The 13652-nt window shown below is 34.9% G+C and overlaps 1 protein-coding gene across 3 annotated transcripts; it reads left to right on the forward strand.

The window, feature by feature from the left end:
• The first annotated feature begins 2343 nt into the window (after nt 1-2343).
• On the forward strand, nt 2344-12126 carry LOC132760474 (gamma-aminobutyric acid receptor subunit rho-1-like). 3 transcript variants are annotated; one of them, XM_060752452.1, is made up of 8 exons: nt 2344-2485; nt 6866-6988; nt 7348-7545; nt 9292-9549; nt 10021-10176; nt 10646-10822; nt 11047-11094; nt 11715-12126. In XM_060752452.1, the coding sequence occupies exons 1-8, from the start codon at nt 2450-2452 to the stop codon at nt 11820-11822; spliced, it is 1104 nt and encodes a 367-aa protein (XP_060608435.1). In that variant the 5' UTR covers nt 2344-2449; the 3' UTR covers nt 11823-12126. The 3 variants fall into 3 exon arrangements, with proteins under 3 accessions (XP_060608435.1, XP_060608434.1, XP_060608436.1); XM_060752451.1 differs by lacking the exon at nt 2344-2485 and adding an exon at nt 4877-5031 and having other exon boundaries at nt 11715-12125; XM_060752453.1 differs by lacking the exon at nt 2344-2485 and adding an exon at nt 5149-5305 and having other exon boundaries at nt 11715-12125.
• The last annotated feature ends 1526 nt before the right edge of the window (nt 12127-13652 follow it).

Consider the following 13652-nt stretch of genomic DNA (forward strand, 5'->3'; position numbering starts at 1 on the left):
CTGAGTTACTCAATAAAATAGCTTGGAACCACGCAAGACACCGACCAACCAAGCCAGATAGCTTTGTACCAAGAAACCGAGTAGCTCATCCAAATAGCTTGGTACCAGGCAGGAAACCGCGTAACTCATCAAAATAGCTTGGTACCAGACAGGTAACCGCGTAACTCATCAAAATAGCTTGGTACCAGGCAGGTAACCGCGTAACTCATCCAAATAGCTTGGTACCAGACAGGTAACCGCGTAACTCATCAAAATAGCTTCGGTACCAGGCAGGTAACCGAGTAACTCATCCAAATAGCTTGGTACCAGGCAGGTAACGCGTAACTCATCCAAATAGGTTGGTACCAGGCAGGAAACCGAGTTACTCATCCAAATAGCTTGGTACCAGACAGGTAACCGCGTAACTCATCCAAATAGCTTGGTACCAGGCAGGAAACCGAGTTACTCATCCAAATAGCTTGGAACCAGGCAGGAAACCGAGTTACTCATCCAAATAGCTTGGTACCAGGCAGGTAACCGAGTAACTCATCCAAATAGCTTTGTACCAGGCAGGAAACCAGGTTACTCAGTCAAAAAGCTTAGTACTAATTCAGACACTGAGTAGCCAGGCACGTGATCTGTGGTCGAAAGATGAATGTGCAAATGATTTTTTAACAGTACATGTTGCTTTTCTTTAGTTTTTTTCTTTTTTTTTTCTTTTTTGTTTCTTTTTTGTGCACAAGCATTTATTTTTATCGAAATAAAAGACTTCCCTGAGGACTGTTAAGGAAATGGTGATTTTTTTTAAATACGCTGATCATTTTAAAAACACTTGGTATTCAATCGAAAATCCACATTGTTGTATATTGAATAATGTACGGTGTCCCGTTAGGGCCATAGCGACACACACATAACTCGAAACAACGGAGAAAAAAAAAATACGATGTTGATAAGTCAAAATAACGAAACCACGATGATGAAAAGTCGAAGATATGACGATGGAAAGTCAAAAGTACGATGGTGAAAAGTCCGGGGAATAAAACTGAAACATAAATGAGCCGCGTCACGACAAAACCAACATAGTGCGTTTGCGATCAGCATGGATCCAGACCAGCCTGCGCATCTGCGCAGCCTGATCAGGATCCATGCTGTTCGCTTACCAACTCAATTACAAGAAGGGAAACTGAAAGCGAACAGCATGGATCCTTATCAGACTGCGCGGATGCGCGGGCTGGTCTGGATCCATGCTGGTCGCAAACGCACTATGTTGGTTTTGTCGTGACGCGGCTCAAATGTTATTGTTTGCTTGGTAATCGGATGAACATTCAAGTTATACCTTTTGTTTCTCGTTTAGAGTACACGTGCACTTAGTCACAAAGTCACATACATCTGCGCATATTTGTAATTTTAAATTTCACTATCTTCATTTATATCTGTTGAATTCTGCTGAACTTAAGTTGGTGTGGACGATGTGTAGATAATATTTATTTGTTTTGAGTGAATGCATAGGCAATACGTGCCTACAAACCGAGACGTAGCATTTACACAATGTGAGAATTTAATATACATATGAATATGGAAACCAGGTTATTTCTCATGCTTATGTGAAATATAAATTAAATTTACAAAAAAAACCTCAAAGAATGTTCCCTTTTTTTAATAAGAAATAAATAAAGATCATATAGATCTATATTTGATATACCTCTTCTAGTTTCCTCCGATTTCGTTTTGACTCAAAAACAAGACAATATCCGGTGTACGGTACCACACCGTGATTACCCCCAAAACTTTGTGGGTATAATTAATAAATATATCACAAGATTCTATGAAAAAATGCAAAAAGTTGGGTAGTGTTTAATTGGTTTGTTCTAAACATATTTATTTAACAAGTTCTTGCACCTTATATAAATCACTTTCGAGTCCGCTTCCTGAAAACCATCCAGTACTGGTGTCATATGAAGAAACTTGGTCGCTACCCGATAGGGCTCGAACCAATATTACCTGACTTGAGAGGCAGATACCACCGCTCACATTTGAGCCGCGTTACGAAAAAACCAACATAATGGGTTTGCGACCAGCATGGATCCAGACCAGCCTGCGCATCCGCGCAGTCTGATCAGGATCCATGCCGTTCGCTATCAGTTTCTCTACTTGTAATAGGGTTGTATTGATATTAATTAGGGTTGTAAGCGAACAGCATGGGTCCTGATCAGACTGCACGGATGCGCAGGCTGGTCTGGATCCATGCTGGTCGCAAACCCATTATGTTGGTTTTGTCGTGACGTGGCTCATTTATAAGACTTTTAACCATTGTAAGCAAATATAGTTTAGCCACCGGTGTTGTGTAAGAATAAATAAGAATTAATAACGCAGATTTAATCCATGGATTGGAAAATAAGTCGACTTAATCAACCTGTTTTAAGAGTCGGTCATGTTAACATCGGACGAGAAAAAATATTTCGTGCTTTAAATGGATATTAAACAATCGAAAACATGCAGATCTGCGGTAATTTTTCTTATTTTATATATGCGTAAGATTTTAGCACATATTTAATTTTATGTCTACTAAAAATATTTATTGATATGTATGGTGGCATATTTCTGCCACCAGATAACCATATAACTAGCTAGTTAATCAAGAGGTTAACTAGTTACGTAACTAGTTAACCTCTTAATTAACTAGTAAGTTATGAGGTTAACTAGTTACGTAATAAGTTAATTTTTTCAATAAATAAAAGATCATAAGTATAGGTTAGAGTGCATATTGGGTGTTCTTCGTAAATAAGAAAGCTAAAAAGGAGCGGAGCTTGCGAAGCGACTGTAGCTTTCTTATTTACGAAGAACATCCAATATGCACTCTAACCTGCTTAGTGCTCCGCCCACTTGCGTTTTATAATATAAAACGTCCAGTTTATATAAAATCTGTTCTATTAAGATTTGTAACCTGAAAATTTGAAAAATCCTCGTCAGTGATTGGCTTAAAAAGACTGGCGAGCACTAACAAGAAATAAATGCATGTAAGTGCCTACAACTGTATCGAGGTGGTGTGTTATATTTCTCATAACAAACCTGTTTCAGTTTTAACGAGACTTTAAACGGTTTAAAAATAGAAAAAAAAAACAGCCGAAATAAACATTAAGATTATCGCCGTTTTCGTCAATTTACAAAATCTTTCGATAAATTCAATGTACCAGTCGGCTATGAACGAAGCTATCCGATTATGTGACCCCAGCTTTGCCGTGTGCAAAATGCGCAGCGCTTTTAAGTTTGGGAACCACATAATCGGATGGCTTCGTTCATAGCCGACTGGCACGTTTGAATTTATCGAAAGATTTTGTCAATGGAGGAAAACGGCGATAATCTTAATGTTTATTTCGGCTGTTGCGTTGTTTATATTACCGTTGAAGTTTAAAATTGACCATCATCGTGAAGAATCATATCTTCTGTGTCGATGGACCAAAGGATTATGTGAAAATATTGGAAATGGAATAAAATACACGGTGATTATGACGGCAGGGTGCGGATTTTTTTCCGGCGACACATTTTATCTTGTGTATTATTATAGATGTTGAAAAATATGAATTTTTTTTTTTTTTTTCAAACGGCTTATACTAAGTTTTTTTGATATATATGATCAGTACATGTGCTGGGATTGACAAATATGCATTTTATTTGGATTTTAAAGGCGTTTTGAGCTCCAAACCCCAAGTGTCTGTGAGAACAATGTCCATTTGTTTAACAGTCCAAGGGAAACAATTCTTCTGGTATTAAATATATTACATGTCCTATAGTTATCTGGCATGCTTAACACAACGATATTCTTAATGGAGAGGATTATTTCGAAATGTTTGAGCAAATCAGAAAGTGATAGGTGTTTCGCAAATGAATTTAAAGTGATATCATTAAAAAACAATTGAGACAGAATATTATCTATTACATATTTATCAATTAAAACAACAACAATTACGACGACAACATAAATACCAACAAGAACAAACAAATAATCTTAAAGTCCACATAAAGGGACTCCACTGAGGTTATTTTTACATAATGGGACTGAAAATATTTTTCCAGATAAATACGCCATTTGATGTAAGTTTAGACCTCTAATCTTTGTGCAAAATTTCAGATCATTCGCGCACTTCGTATTTCCAGAAAAATTCCTCTAATTCCAAAAAATGACCCAAAATGAAAAGCGTTTAAACGTTTTTCACTCAAATCGGGCTAAGAAATGCATAAAAATATGACTTTCAATTTATTTCAAAGTATTTTCTTACCTATCTTTGCATATATTTCTGTTGAAAGTGCCCCAGCTCATTTATGTAAGAAATTCAAATGTTATGTTTTTATGTTTTTAAACCTCAGTGGAATGAATTGTATATTTAGAATGACGACATAACGTTGCTAACGGATTGGCGCCGTTTTGTCAAAAATATTTATTAACTGATATGAATCAAATCTGTGGTGTTAGTGTATGTGAGATATTATTTCAGTATTGAATGAAAAAAAAAACATTATAAGAACTGAATATGAAATAAAAATGCTTTTTTATTGTTGCTTTAAAAGGCTTTGTAAACTATATAATCGAGGGAGAAAACATAACAGCCGCATATATATATAAGTAGTCCTTAACCAGTGTTTATTGGCAGTTTAACACTAGGTTTTTTCTTCTTTTTTGTCTACAGTGACAAAATCACGAGGAGCGTTAGAATTTTTAAATATAAACGTCTCAACTATCCAATGAAAAAGTGACGTTTCAAACTTGCAGTATTATAATAACTCGTATAAAGTTTAACATTGTCCTCGTAATATGACATTTATTATAGTATTGTATTACCTCAGTTGTACACAACGTTAAACGCGGGTACCAGTGGTAACACATGATATCATATTTAGACAACTTTACCAATCATTCTCTCAAATATTATTCTATAAATACCATTCTTATTGATTAATTCAATATTCATTTGTGTCACGTTAATTATAAATATGGATAATGACCCGTCTATTCAAAACTCTAGAGAAGCAAATAAAGCCGCAACGAACAAAAAGGTAAAGCATTTAAATATTGAATAGATCAAATAAAGCATGTATATATATATTTAGAAGTATGAATAGAAATTATTTATTTAAGAAATTTGATTTGTAAAATGTAAAGGGTTAAATGTTATAAAATGATTTTGTGTCGCTAAAAGTGTGTCTGTTTTTTTTTTTGTATGGAAATTTTATAAATTGAAGTTGATGTGTTTATGCCGAAGTATAGTTAAACTATATAGATCTACTTTGTAAAAAGATATACTGGAAAACTATGACCACTAAAAAGAAAGTACGTTTTCTTGTATTATTCTTCTGAATTTTTTTTTCTGATTTTTTTTTTGTAAAGAAGCGCGCTCTATTTTCATAAAGAAACCAACTTTCGTAAAAAAAATGAAATCCGGTAAATTTTAACAAACCGATCTTTTACCGAACATATTATTTTCCTGGTATTTTACGGATTCTCAACGTAAATATAAAAACAGTCTGTTTGTATAAGCGTTTTTTAGAGCTATTTATATCCTCAATTAAAACATCTTATATGAATAAGTCATAAACCATCCTGACTTTACAATATGTTCAACTACAGTCTTGAAGATTTTTTTTGAACATATTATAATATTTGAGCACATTGAGGAACGAAGAATGGGAAGTTGCAGTAGAGGTATTTTCCTTGTTTACCATTAATATGGACACATTAAATATGTTTAGATAATATATAATGGTAATCCATACAGAAACAAGCAAGATTTGTCTTACTATTATGTAAGTGTTTTAATTAAAATCTATAATCATGCCCTGATAAGTAAATTTAAATAAGCAGTTAGCCAACGTTTCTTCGGATCAAGCCAATTACTCAGTCAATTTATATAATCATCATATCTTAATTGTGTTATACAACCACTTATTAGGATGCCTTTAAAATATCTCTTAAAAATATATGTTATATATACACACACATGTACATTAAAGCCACGTTGCTTAATAATTGTAGAGTTTATACATTGCGTATCGCGATATTTATACAATTTAAATGTTGATGTAAACGATTTTTTTCAAAGACATTAAATAAATACAATATATGTATCAGATATACCGCAAGTCTCTCCCCACGACGTGTTTTGATATCTTCCTAAATAGTATAAGATATAAGTTAAGTTTGATTCAAGGCCGAGTTATTCGATACCAAAATATTTTACGGATCAATCAATCTATGATCCATATAGAAAAGACAACAGACAATCTTAGTGTCAATCAGTGTACTTATCTATATCTATATTAATTAGTTTAGAACAAAACAGAGAAAAATGGCGACAATTTCATATCTGAAATAATATGTTAATGTAGTTAATTTCTTAGATTAATGAAAATATTACACAGATAATAGGGAATATAAGTGTCAAGGGGGGGGGGGGTAGTCTCCCGGGGTAAATAAACAATAATAAACTGATCGGGTCTACGCTTAAAAAAAACAACCTTGACCTCACTACAGATATATGTGTGACTCCGGCATAGATAGCATGACCTTATTAAAATTGTGTTCCTTTCTTTTCGACTTTGATAGGTATCATATAATAGACTCATAATAAATTTTGCATGTAAATAAATACGAGTATTTGTACAGAACCTACTGACCGTTATTTTCAATATAATTATGTCATTTAATGATTGTGTGCAGAATGATAGTTATATTAGTTATATTAGTTATTCGGCGGTTATTAGTTATATAAACGATTGCCTAGCGGGCTGCGGTTGTATATGCAAACAACTGGTTATAAAGGGACATATAACCTGTCAAAACTCTAGCTAATAAAATATATATTATGCATGTACATGTATATCGTGATTTCAGAGAAACGTGTATGTGAAGGTCAACTTTCTCAAGGTCACTGATATTGATACGATAAAGGAAGTGTTTCATGCGGATGTCCTCGTTAAAGTCCGGTGGCGGGAACCTTCGTTAGACAACGCCAAGGTAACTGATAGACCATCACGTGATATAATATAACCTGCATCACGTGATATAATATAACCTGAAATCTCCGGAATATTGGGTAAAAAAACAACAACAACAAACAAGCAACAGACAATTTTGATATAAAACATAATGTAAAAGAAAATGTTTTATTGAACACAGGCGGCGCCATGTGATGTTTGTTCTCAGTTTTTTTTTTCTAAATGATGAACAAACAAATAAAACAATGTCGTTATTTATCTATTTATTTATTTATTATCTTTTGATTTTGTGCAAACAAAATTACAAAATTACTTATTGGTAATACTGCTCTGCAATATTACATTCTAATCTCTAATTTCTTTTTCTATATTGTACAGGATCTATCCGTGTCGGACTTTTCAAAGTTCTGGAACCCGAAAATAGTCATAAGCAACAGCGCACCTAGCGCCACGTGCAAAACATGGCGTTCCGTAAATCTCGCAAAAGACGGAGAGGCGTTCATTTTAGAAAAGTTTAGAGTAAAGGGGGTATTTGCCGAGAATTTAGAGCTCCATGATTTTCCATTTGATGTACAGGTATGATTTTTAGTTCATACAGCTTTCTTTTCAAGGTTATTTGATGATTGTTTTCGTGTGCGTGCACTAAGACGATTGTGGGCGTGTATGTATGTGGTGTGTGCGCGCAACCAGGCGAATGTGTATATGGAATGTGCGTGCACTAAGGTGTATGTATATGTGGTGTATGCGTGCACTAAGGCGTATGTTTTTGTCGTGTATGCGTGCACTAAGGCATATATATTTGTGGTGTATGCGTGCACTGGGGCGTATGTATTTGTGGTGTATGCGTGCACTAAGGCGTATGTATTTGTGGTGTATGCGTGCACTAAGGCGTATGTATTTGTGGTGTATGCCTGTGATAAGGCGTATGTATTTGTGGTGTATGCGTGCACTAAAGCGTATGTATTTGTGGTGTATGCCTGTGCTAAGGCATATATATTTGTGGTGTATGCGTGCACTAAGGCGTATATATATGTGGTGTATGCGTGCACTGAGGCGTATATATTTGTGGTGTATGCGTGCAATAAGGCGTATATATTTGTGGTGTATGCGTGCACAAAGGCGTATATATTGTTGGTGTATGCGTGCACTAAGGCGTATGTATTTGTGGTGTATGCGTGCACTAAGGCGTATGTATTTGTGGTGTATGCGTGCACAAAGGCGTATGTATTTGTAGTGTATGCCTGTGATAAGGCGTATGTATTTGTGGTGTATGCGTGCACTAAAGCGTATGTATTTGTGGTGTATGCCTGTGCTAAGGCGTATATATTTGTGGTGTATGCGTGCACTAAGGCGTATATATATGTGGTGTATGCGTGCACTGAGGCGTATGTGTATGTGTTGTATGCGTGCACTAAGGCGTATATATATGTGGTATATGCGTGCACTAAGGCGTATGTGTTGTGGTGTATACGTGCACTAAGGCGTATATATTTGTGGTATATGCGTGCACTAAGGTGTATGTATTTGTGGTGTATGCGTGCACTAAAGGCGTATGTATTTGTGGTGTATGCCTGCGCTAAGGCGTATATATTTGTGGTGTATGCGTGCACTAAGGCGTATGTATATGTGGTGTATGCGTGCACTGAGGCGTATATATTTGTGGTGTATGCGTGCACTAAGGCGTATGTATTTGTGGTGTGTGCGTGCACTAAGGCGTATGTATTTGTGGTGTATGCCTGTGATAAGGCGTATGTATTTGTGGTGTATGCGTGCACTAAAGCGTATGTATTTGTGGTGTATGCCTGTGCTACGGCGTATGTATTTGTGGTATGTGCCTGTGCTAAGGCGTATGTTTATGTGGTGTATGCGTGCTCTAAGGCGTATGTATTTGTGGTGTATGCGTGCACTAAGGCGTATGTATATGTGGTGTATGTGTGCGGTAAGGCGTATGTATTTGTGATGTATGCGTGCATTAAGACGTATATATATGTGGTATGTGCGTGTGTGCGCTGTGACGCATGAGTATTTGGTGTGTGCGTGGTCTCAAGCGTTCGTCCTTGTCTATCTCTTGTTATTGTTAATCTATAAGACATAATGTGCTGTTGTCAGCATACTGTGAATTACAAACATAAAGATTGATTGATATTTTGGTATCAAAAGGGAACCTTATTTCCTAATGAGTGAAAATCTATAGTGCTCTAACAATGACAAAAATGTTTTATAATAAGCTGATATTGAACAGACATATTTATGTTTGATATTTTAACCTGATTTGTGTCTGTGTTGTGTATATACAAACTGTATTTATCTTTCATTCACCAGGACTTATCAATCGTTGTATCATCGGAACTAGACGATGATGACGTAGACATCATCGAGGACAATGAAGAAGTCTCGGCAGTAAATGTTCTGTGTTTTGTCGACGATACGGAATGGACCGTCCGAGATTTTGTCTATTCGGAGCCTAGACAGTTTAATAAAGAGATAGCCGAAACGCAGTTCAAGAATCCGGCATTACTTGTAAAATGTGTGGCCACCAGGAATGCTGGGTTCTTCTTGTATAATATCATCTTGATCATGGTGAGTCTATATCTATATAACAAGAAAAAATATCTTAAATAGTACATGTTGTCGGAAACAAACGACAATGATTATATCAAATCTAAAAAAAAACCTTGAAAATTTAACCATTGGTCTATTGTAAAGAATGAATCCATTTTAAAGAAGAGCACTAATTCATGTTTTTTTAATAATGATTAACTTTTTTGTAACAAATTCCGACACTAAGTCTTAATTATTTTAAAGAACGGTAACTATGTATGTAACATTTACAAAGAGCTATAACTGTAAATGAATTATTTACAAAGAACGGCAACTATGTATCATTTACACAATCTTCACGCAGTAATCTCCCCTTCATTCTCCACTAATCAAGGGAAGTAACCGATGTGAGCAGTTTGACAAAGAACGGCAACTTTGCATGAAATATTTACAAAGAACGGTAACTATTGATTGACACATTTACAAAGAACGGTAACTTTATATTTTCAGACAATGATTTCCACTTTATCATTAACAACATTCGCTGTGGACAAATCTTTGATTCAAAACCGACTACAACTCGCATTTATCATAACACTTACAGGAGTCACATTCAAGATGGTGTCAAACCAGAGTCTTCCTAAAATACCCTACCTGACACATCTGGTGAGTTCTCGAACGTTTGTTTCTTTATTCCATTTCTCAAAATTCTAATAAACTGTACCTGTAACGCTGAATATTCTTGTATCTATGTTTCTTTTTTATTAGATGGTCATAGAGCAATACAATATAGTCCTTTTGTGGATCTTTCGTATGAAATTTCATAAGTTTTGCAAATTCAACGTTGGATGAAGGTTAAATCGTCCTTGATTCAGGATGAAAATACTATAATTATAGTCAATGTAGTCGAATTATTGCAAAATCAAAAAAAAAAAAAAGGGGAAAAAAAAAACGTTTAGAAAATAAATTTTTTATTACCTCCCTTTATTTACATGAAATGTTAAATTTATAAATAATGCTTTTTGGAACCTACACTTTTGATAAATCTTCATTTGAGCATCATATTTATGATTTAAAACCATTAAAAATTGTGTTACAGGATCTTTAAAAATAAAATAAAGATTTGTTATTTCAGGATCGTTTTATCATTGGGAGTATGGTATATAACTGGCTGGTATGTCTTTGGCACGCGGTACTGTCACAATATGAAGGTAAAAGTAACCAAGGTGACATGGACAAAATTGCGTTCTTTGTTCTGATTGGTCTACTAGGAGTCTTCCATCTTGTCTTTTGGCTAGTAGTTCTTATAAAGGTAAGTTAAAGTGTTTGTATAAAATCTGGCGGACTTTAATTATCAATAGTTCATATAACAACCAAGGATAGTTGATTTATATAACCACCAGAGATAGTAAGTTAATATAACCACCAGAGATAGTAAGTTAATATAACCACCAGAGATAGTAAGTTAATATAACAACCAGAGAGATAGTAAGTTAATATCGTGACGTGGCTAATTAGCTATTTTTTGTTATTCAGAGAATATACCAGGAGTTCAAACTGAAGGACAGAGAATCCGTTTATCAGGTATATCAATTATCTTTATATCTACTTTGTACACTTTATTTAGGAAATATATGAGCCGCGTCACGACAAAACCAACATAATGGTTTTGCGACCAGCATGGATCCAGACCAGCCTGCGCATCCGCGCAGTCAGATCAGGATCCATGCTGTTCGCTTACAAACCCTATAACAAGTATAGAGAAACTGATAGCGAAAAGCATGGATCCTGATCAGACTGCGCGGAGGCGCAGGCTAGTCTGGATCCATGCTGGTCGCAAACGCACTATGTTGGTTTTGTCGTGAAGCGGCTCATATATCAATTTTGGGTGCATTGTTGTAGAATAATATACGGCTCGGGAATATAATCACGAAGGCCGATATGCCGATACTTATGTACAGAGATAATTGCTTAACGTTCGCATAATATAAGAATGTTCGTTTACGTATACATTGTAGATTAAACTGGTAGTTTTGTATCAAACGTTGGGTTATTTTATCATGTGCGGATAGATATAAAAAGAAGATAATAGTTCATAATGCATCTTTTTATTTTCACAACCTATCATTTAACATTTAAACTATTTAAAGACTTGTTCAAAAGATAACGTATAATTCTGCTCATTTTATTCATATATTTAACAGGAAAAGGCACTTAGATTAATGGGCTCCTCGTGGAAGAGTGAAAGAATCAACCGTAGAAATAGAATTACCAGAAAAAATAAAATAGACGCGGGAGGCAACTTTGTTTGAAGGTGTTACATGTTCGTAGTGATTCCTTCCCTTTGATGGTGTGACGTGATTAAAATTGTTACAGTTTGAAAGGGTTATTGTAAATCTGTGATATTTTTTATGAAATTTTCTCCAACTTTTTGTTAATTATTAATTTTGTTTACTATACTCTTTTTCTTTATAAAAGTAAACAACAACAAAAAATGTTGTTGTTACATGTGTTACATTGCGTCTGTAAGGCTTGCTGAAAATGTGATATAAATTGGGATCTCTATTTGAACTTGTCATCCGAGTAATTTTAATTTTAGAAGCTAATTTTCGCACTCGCGTCCTCTAGATTTGGAGATCCTTAGATTACTAGACCGTCATCTATAATTTGACGGCGTAAAAGTAAAAAAGAAGAAAAAAAAAAACAATAAACCTGAGACATTTCTTTTTCTTGCAATACTTTTACAATAATTTATTTCATATGTTTTATATAATTGATTTATCTATATGGTTTAATCTGAAAAATATCTTCTTTTTTAAATATTTTAATATATGCTTTATTTTATGTTTATCATTAATATTGTAACATATTTTGTATTCTAAATGTTTTAGATCGGATACTATTCGATATATTATAATATCGCATGGCGAATGATATATTAATTTAATAAATATTCTAAAGCTGCAAAAATTTAATTCAGTTTTTTTATATTTTACACTGACAAATGTAAAAGAATAGTGACAGTGATGGTAGGGTTATTTGTGATAATGATAGCTGTAGGTACATTTATAGTATCCCGCATTTCAACTAGACCACAGATCTTTGATTTTTCTAAAGGAAAGGTCAAAAGAAGTTGTCTAGGTTTAGAAGTACTAATCAACTCCACTTTCGTATCTCAATATCTAATGCTATTTTTCACTATATGAAAATGTGTTATTTCTATCTACATTATACAAAAGAACTATTGTTTCCTCTTTGGGCCTATGATATAGCCTTTCGCTAATTAAATACTGTAAGATCAAGTGGGAACTGTGGCCTCCGACACCTTTGTATAGGACTCACCGTGAAGTCGGGGGCACTCCTGTCTCCCGACCGCCATTGGGAAGTCGAGGGACAGGAGTGCATCTGGCACGGCCTGGGGCGCGTTTCTTCGCAAGAAGACCTTATTGGAGCTTCCATGCCCCAGGTCGTGCTCTGATTGAGTTCAGGTCCACGATAGAGTAGACGGAGACCCCAGTTCCCGCCGATCAGAAAGTTTTTCTAGATCATATTCAAATTCACTCTGCATAACTAAACACTTGAATATTACCTAACACTTTAAGTGAAGGGAAGTAAATGCAACAACATCTACGTACAAAGTCTTTTTTGTTATCTCCCCCCCATCTACCATTCGCATCTCTATAGTACCATACCTTTTGTTATTGTTAAAAATTAGACTTCTCCATTTATACCTTAAAAATGATTCGCATGTTACTTAAATTTTTGTAGTAAATTCATTTACGTAAAAAATATTGATTGTCGTTACGACTATTGTGCAGTAATCGTCAATTTAATACTACACATTGTTGAAATAGAAAGTATACATGTGTGTGTGTGTGCGTGCGTGCGTGCGTGCGTGCGTGCGTGCGTGTGTGTGTGTGTGTGTGATTGAGTTTATTGAAATTTGCTATCGGTTGCTCATATACATGTAGATGAGTCCTCCGGAAAAGTCATTTTAGATTTTGAAGGATAGTGTAAGATAAGAAAGATACACTTATTCCAGAAGCTTCTCCTATTACTTTAGCATGGCAAGTCTTCAAAAACCTAATACACGCGATTTAAAAATTCATCTGAATAATGTTTCGTAATTTTTGTTGGCAGTC

Source organism: Ruditapes philippinarum, unplaced genomic scaffold (genome assembly GCF_026571515.1).
Source record: "Ruditapes philippinarum isolate M1 unplaced genomic scaffold, ASM2657151v2 ctg2951_1_1_1_1, whole genome shotgun sequence".
Lineage (NCBI taxonomy): Eukaryota > Metazoa > Mollusca > Bivalvia > Venerida > Veneridae > Ruditapes > Ruditapes philippinarum.

Bases quoted from the DNA above. Each gene is read 5' to 3' on its own strand.
- LOC132760474 (XM_060752451.1), top strand. From the start codon at position 4,969: ATGGATAATGACCCGTCTATTCAAAACTCTAGAGAAGCAAATAAAGCC. The intron at 5,032-6,865 runs GTAAAGCATTTA...TCGTGATTTCAG, and splicing joins AAGCCGCAACGAACAAAAAG to AGAAACGTGTATGTGAAGGT. The intron at 7,546-9,291 runs GTATGATTTTTA...TTCATTCACCAG, and splicing joins ATTTTCCATTTGATGTACAG to GACTTATCAATCGTTGTATC.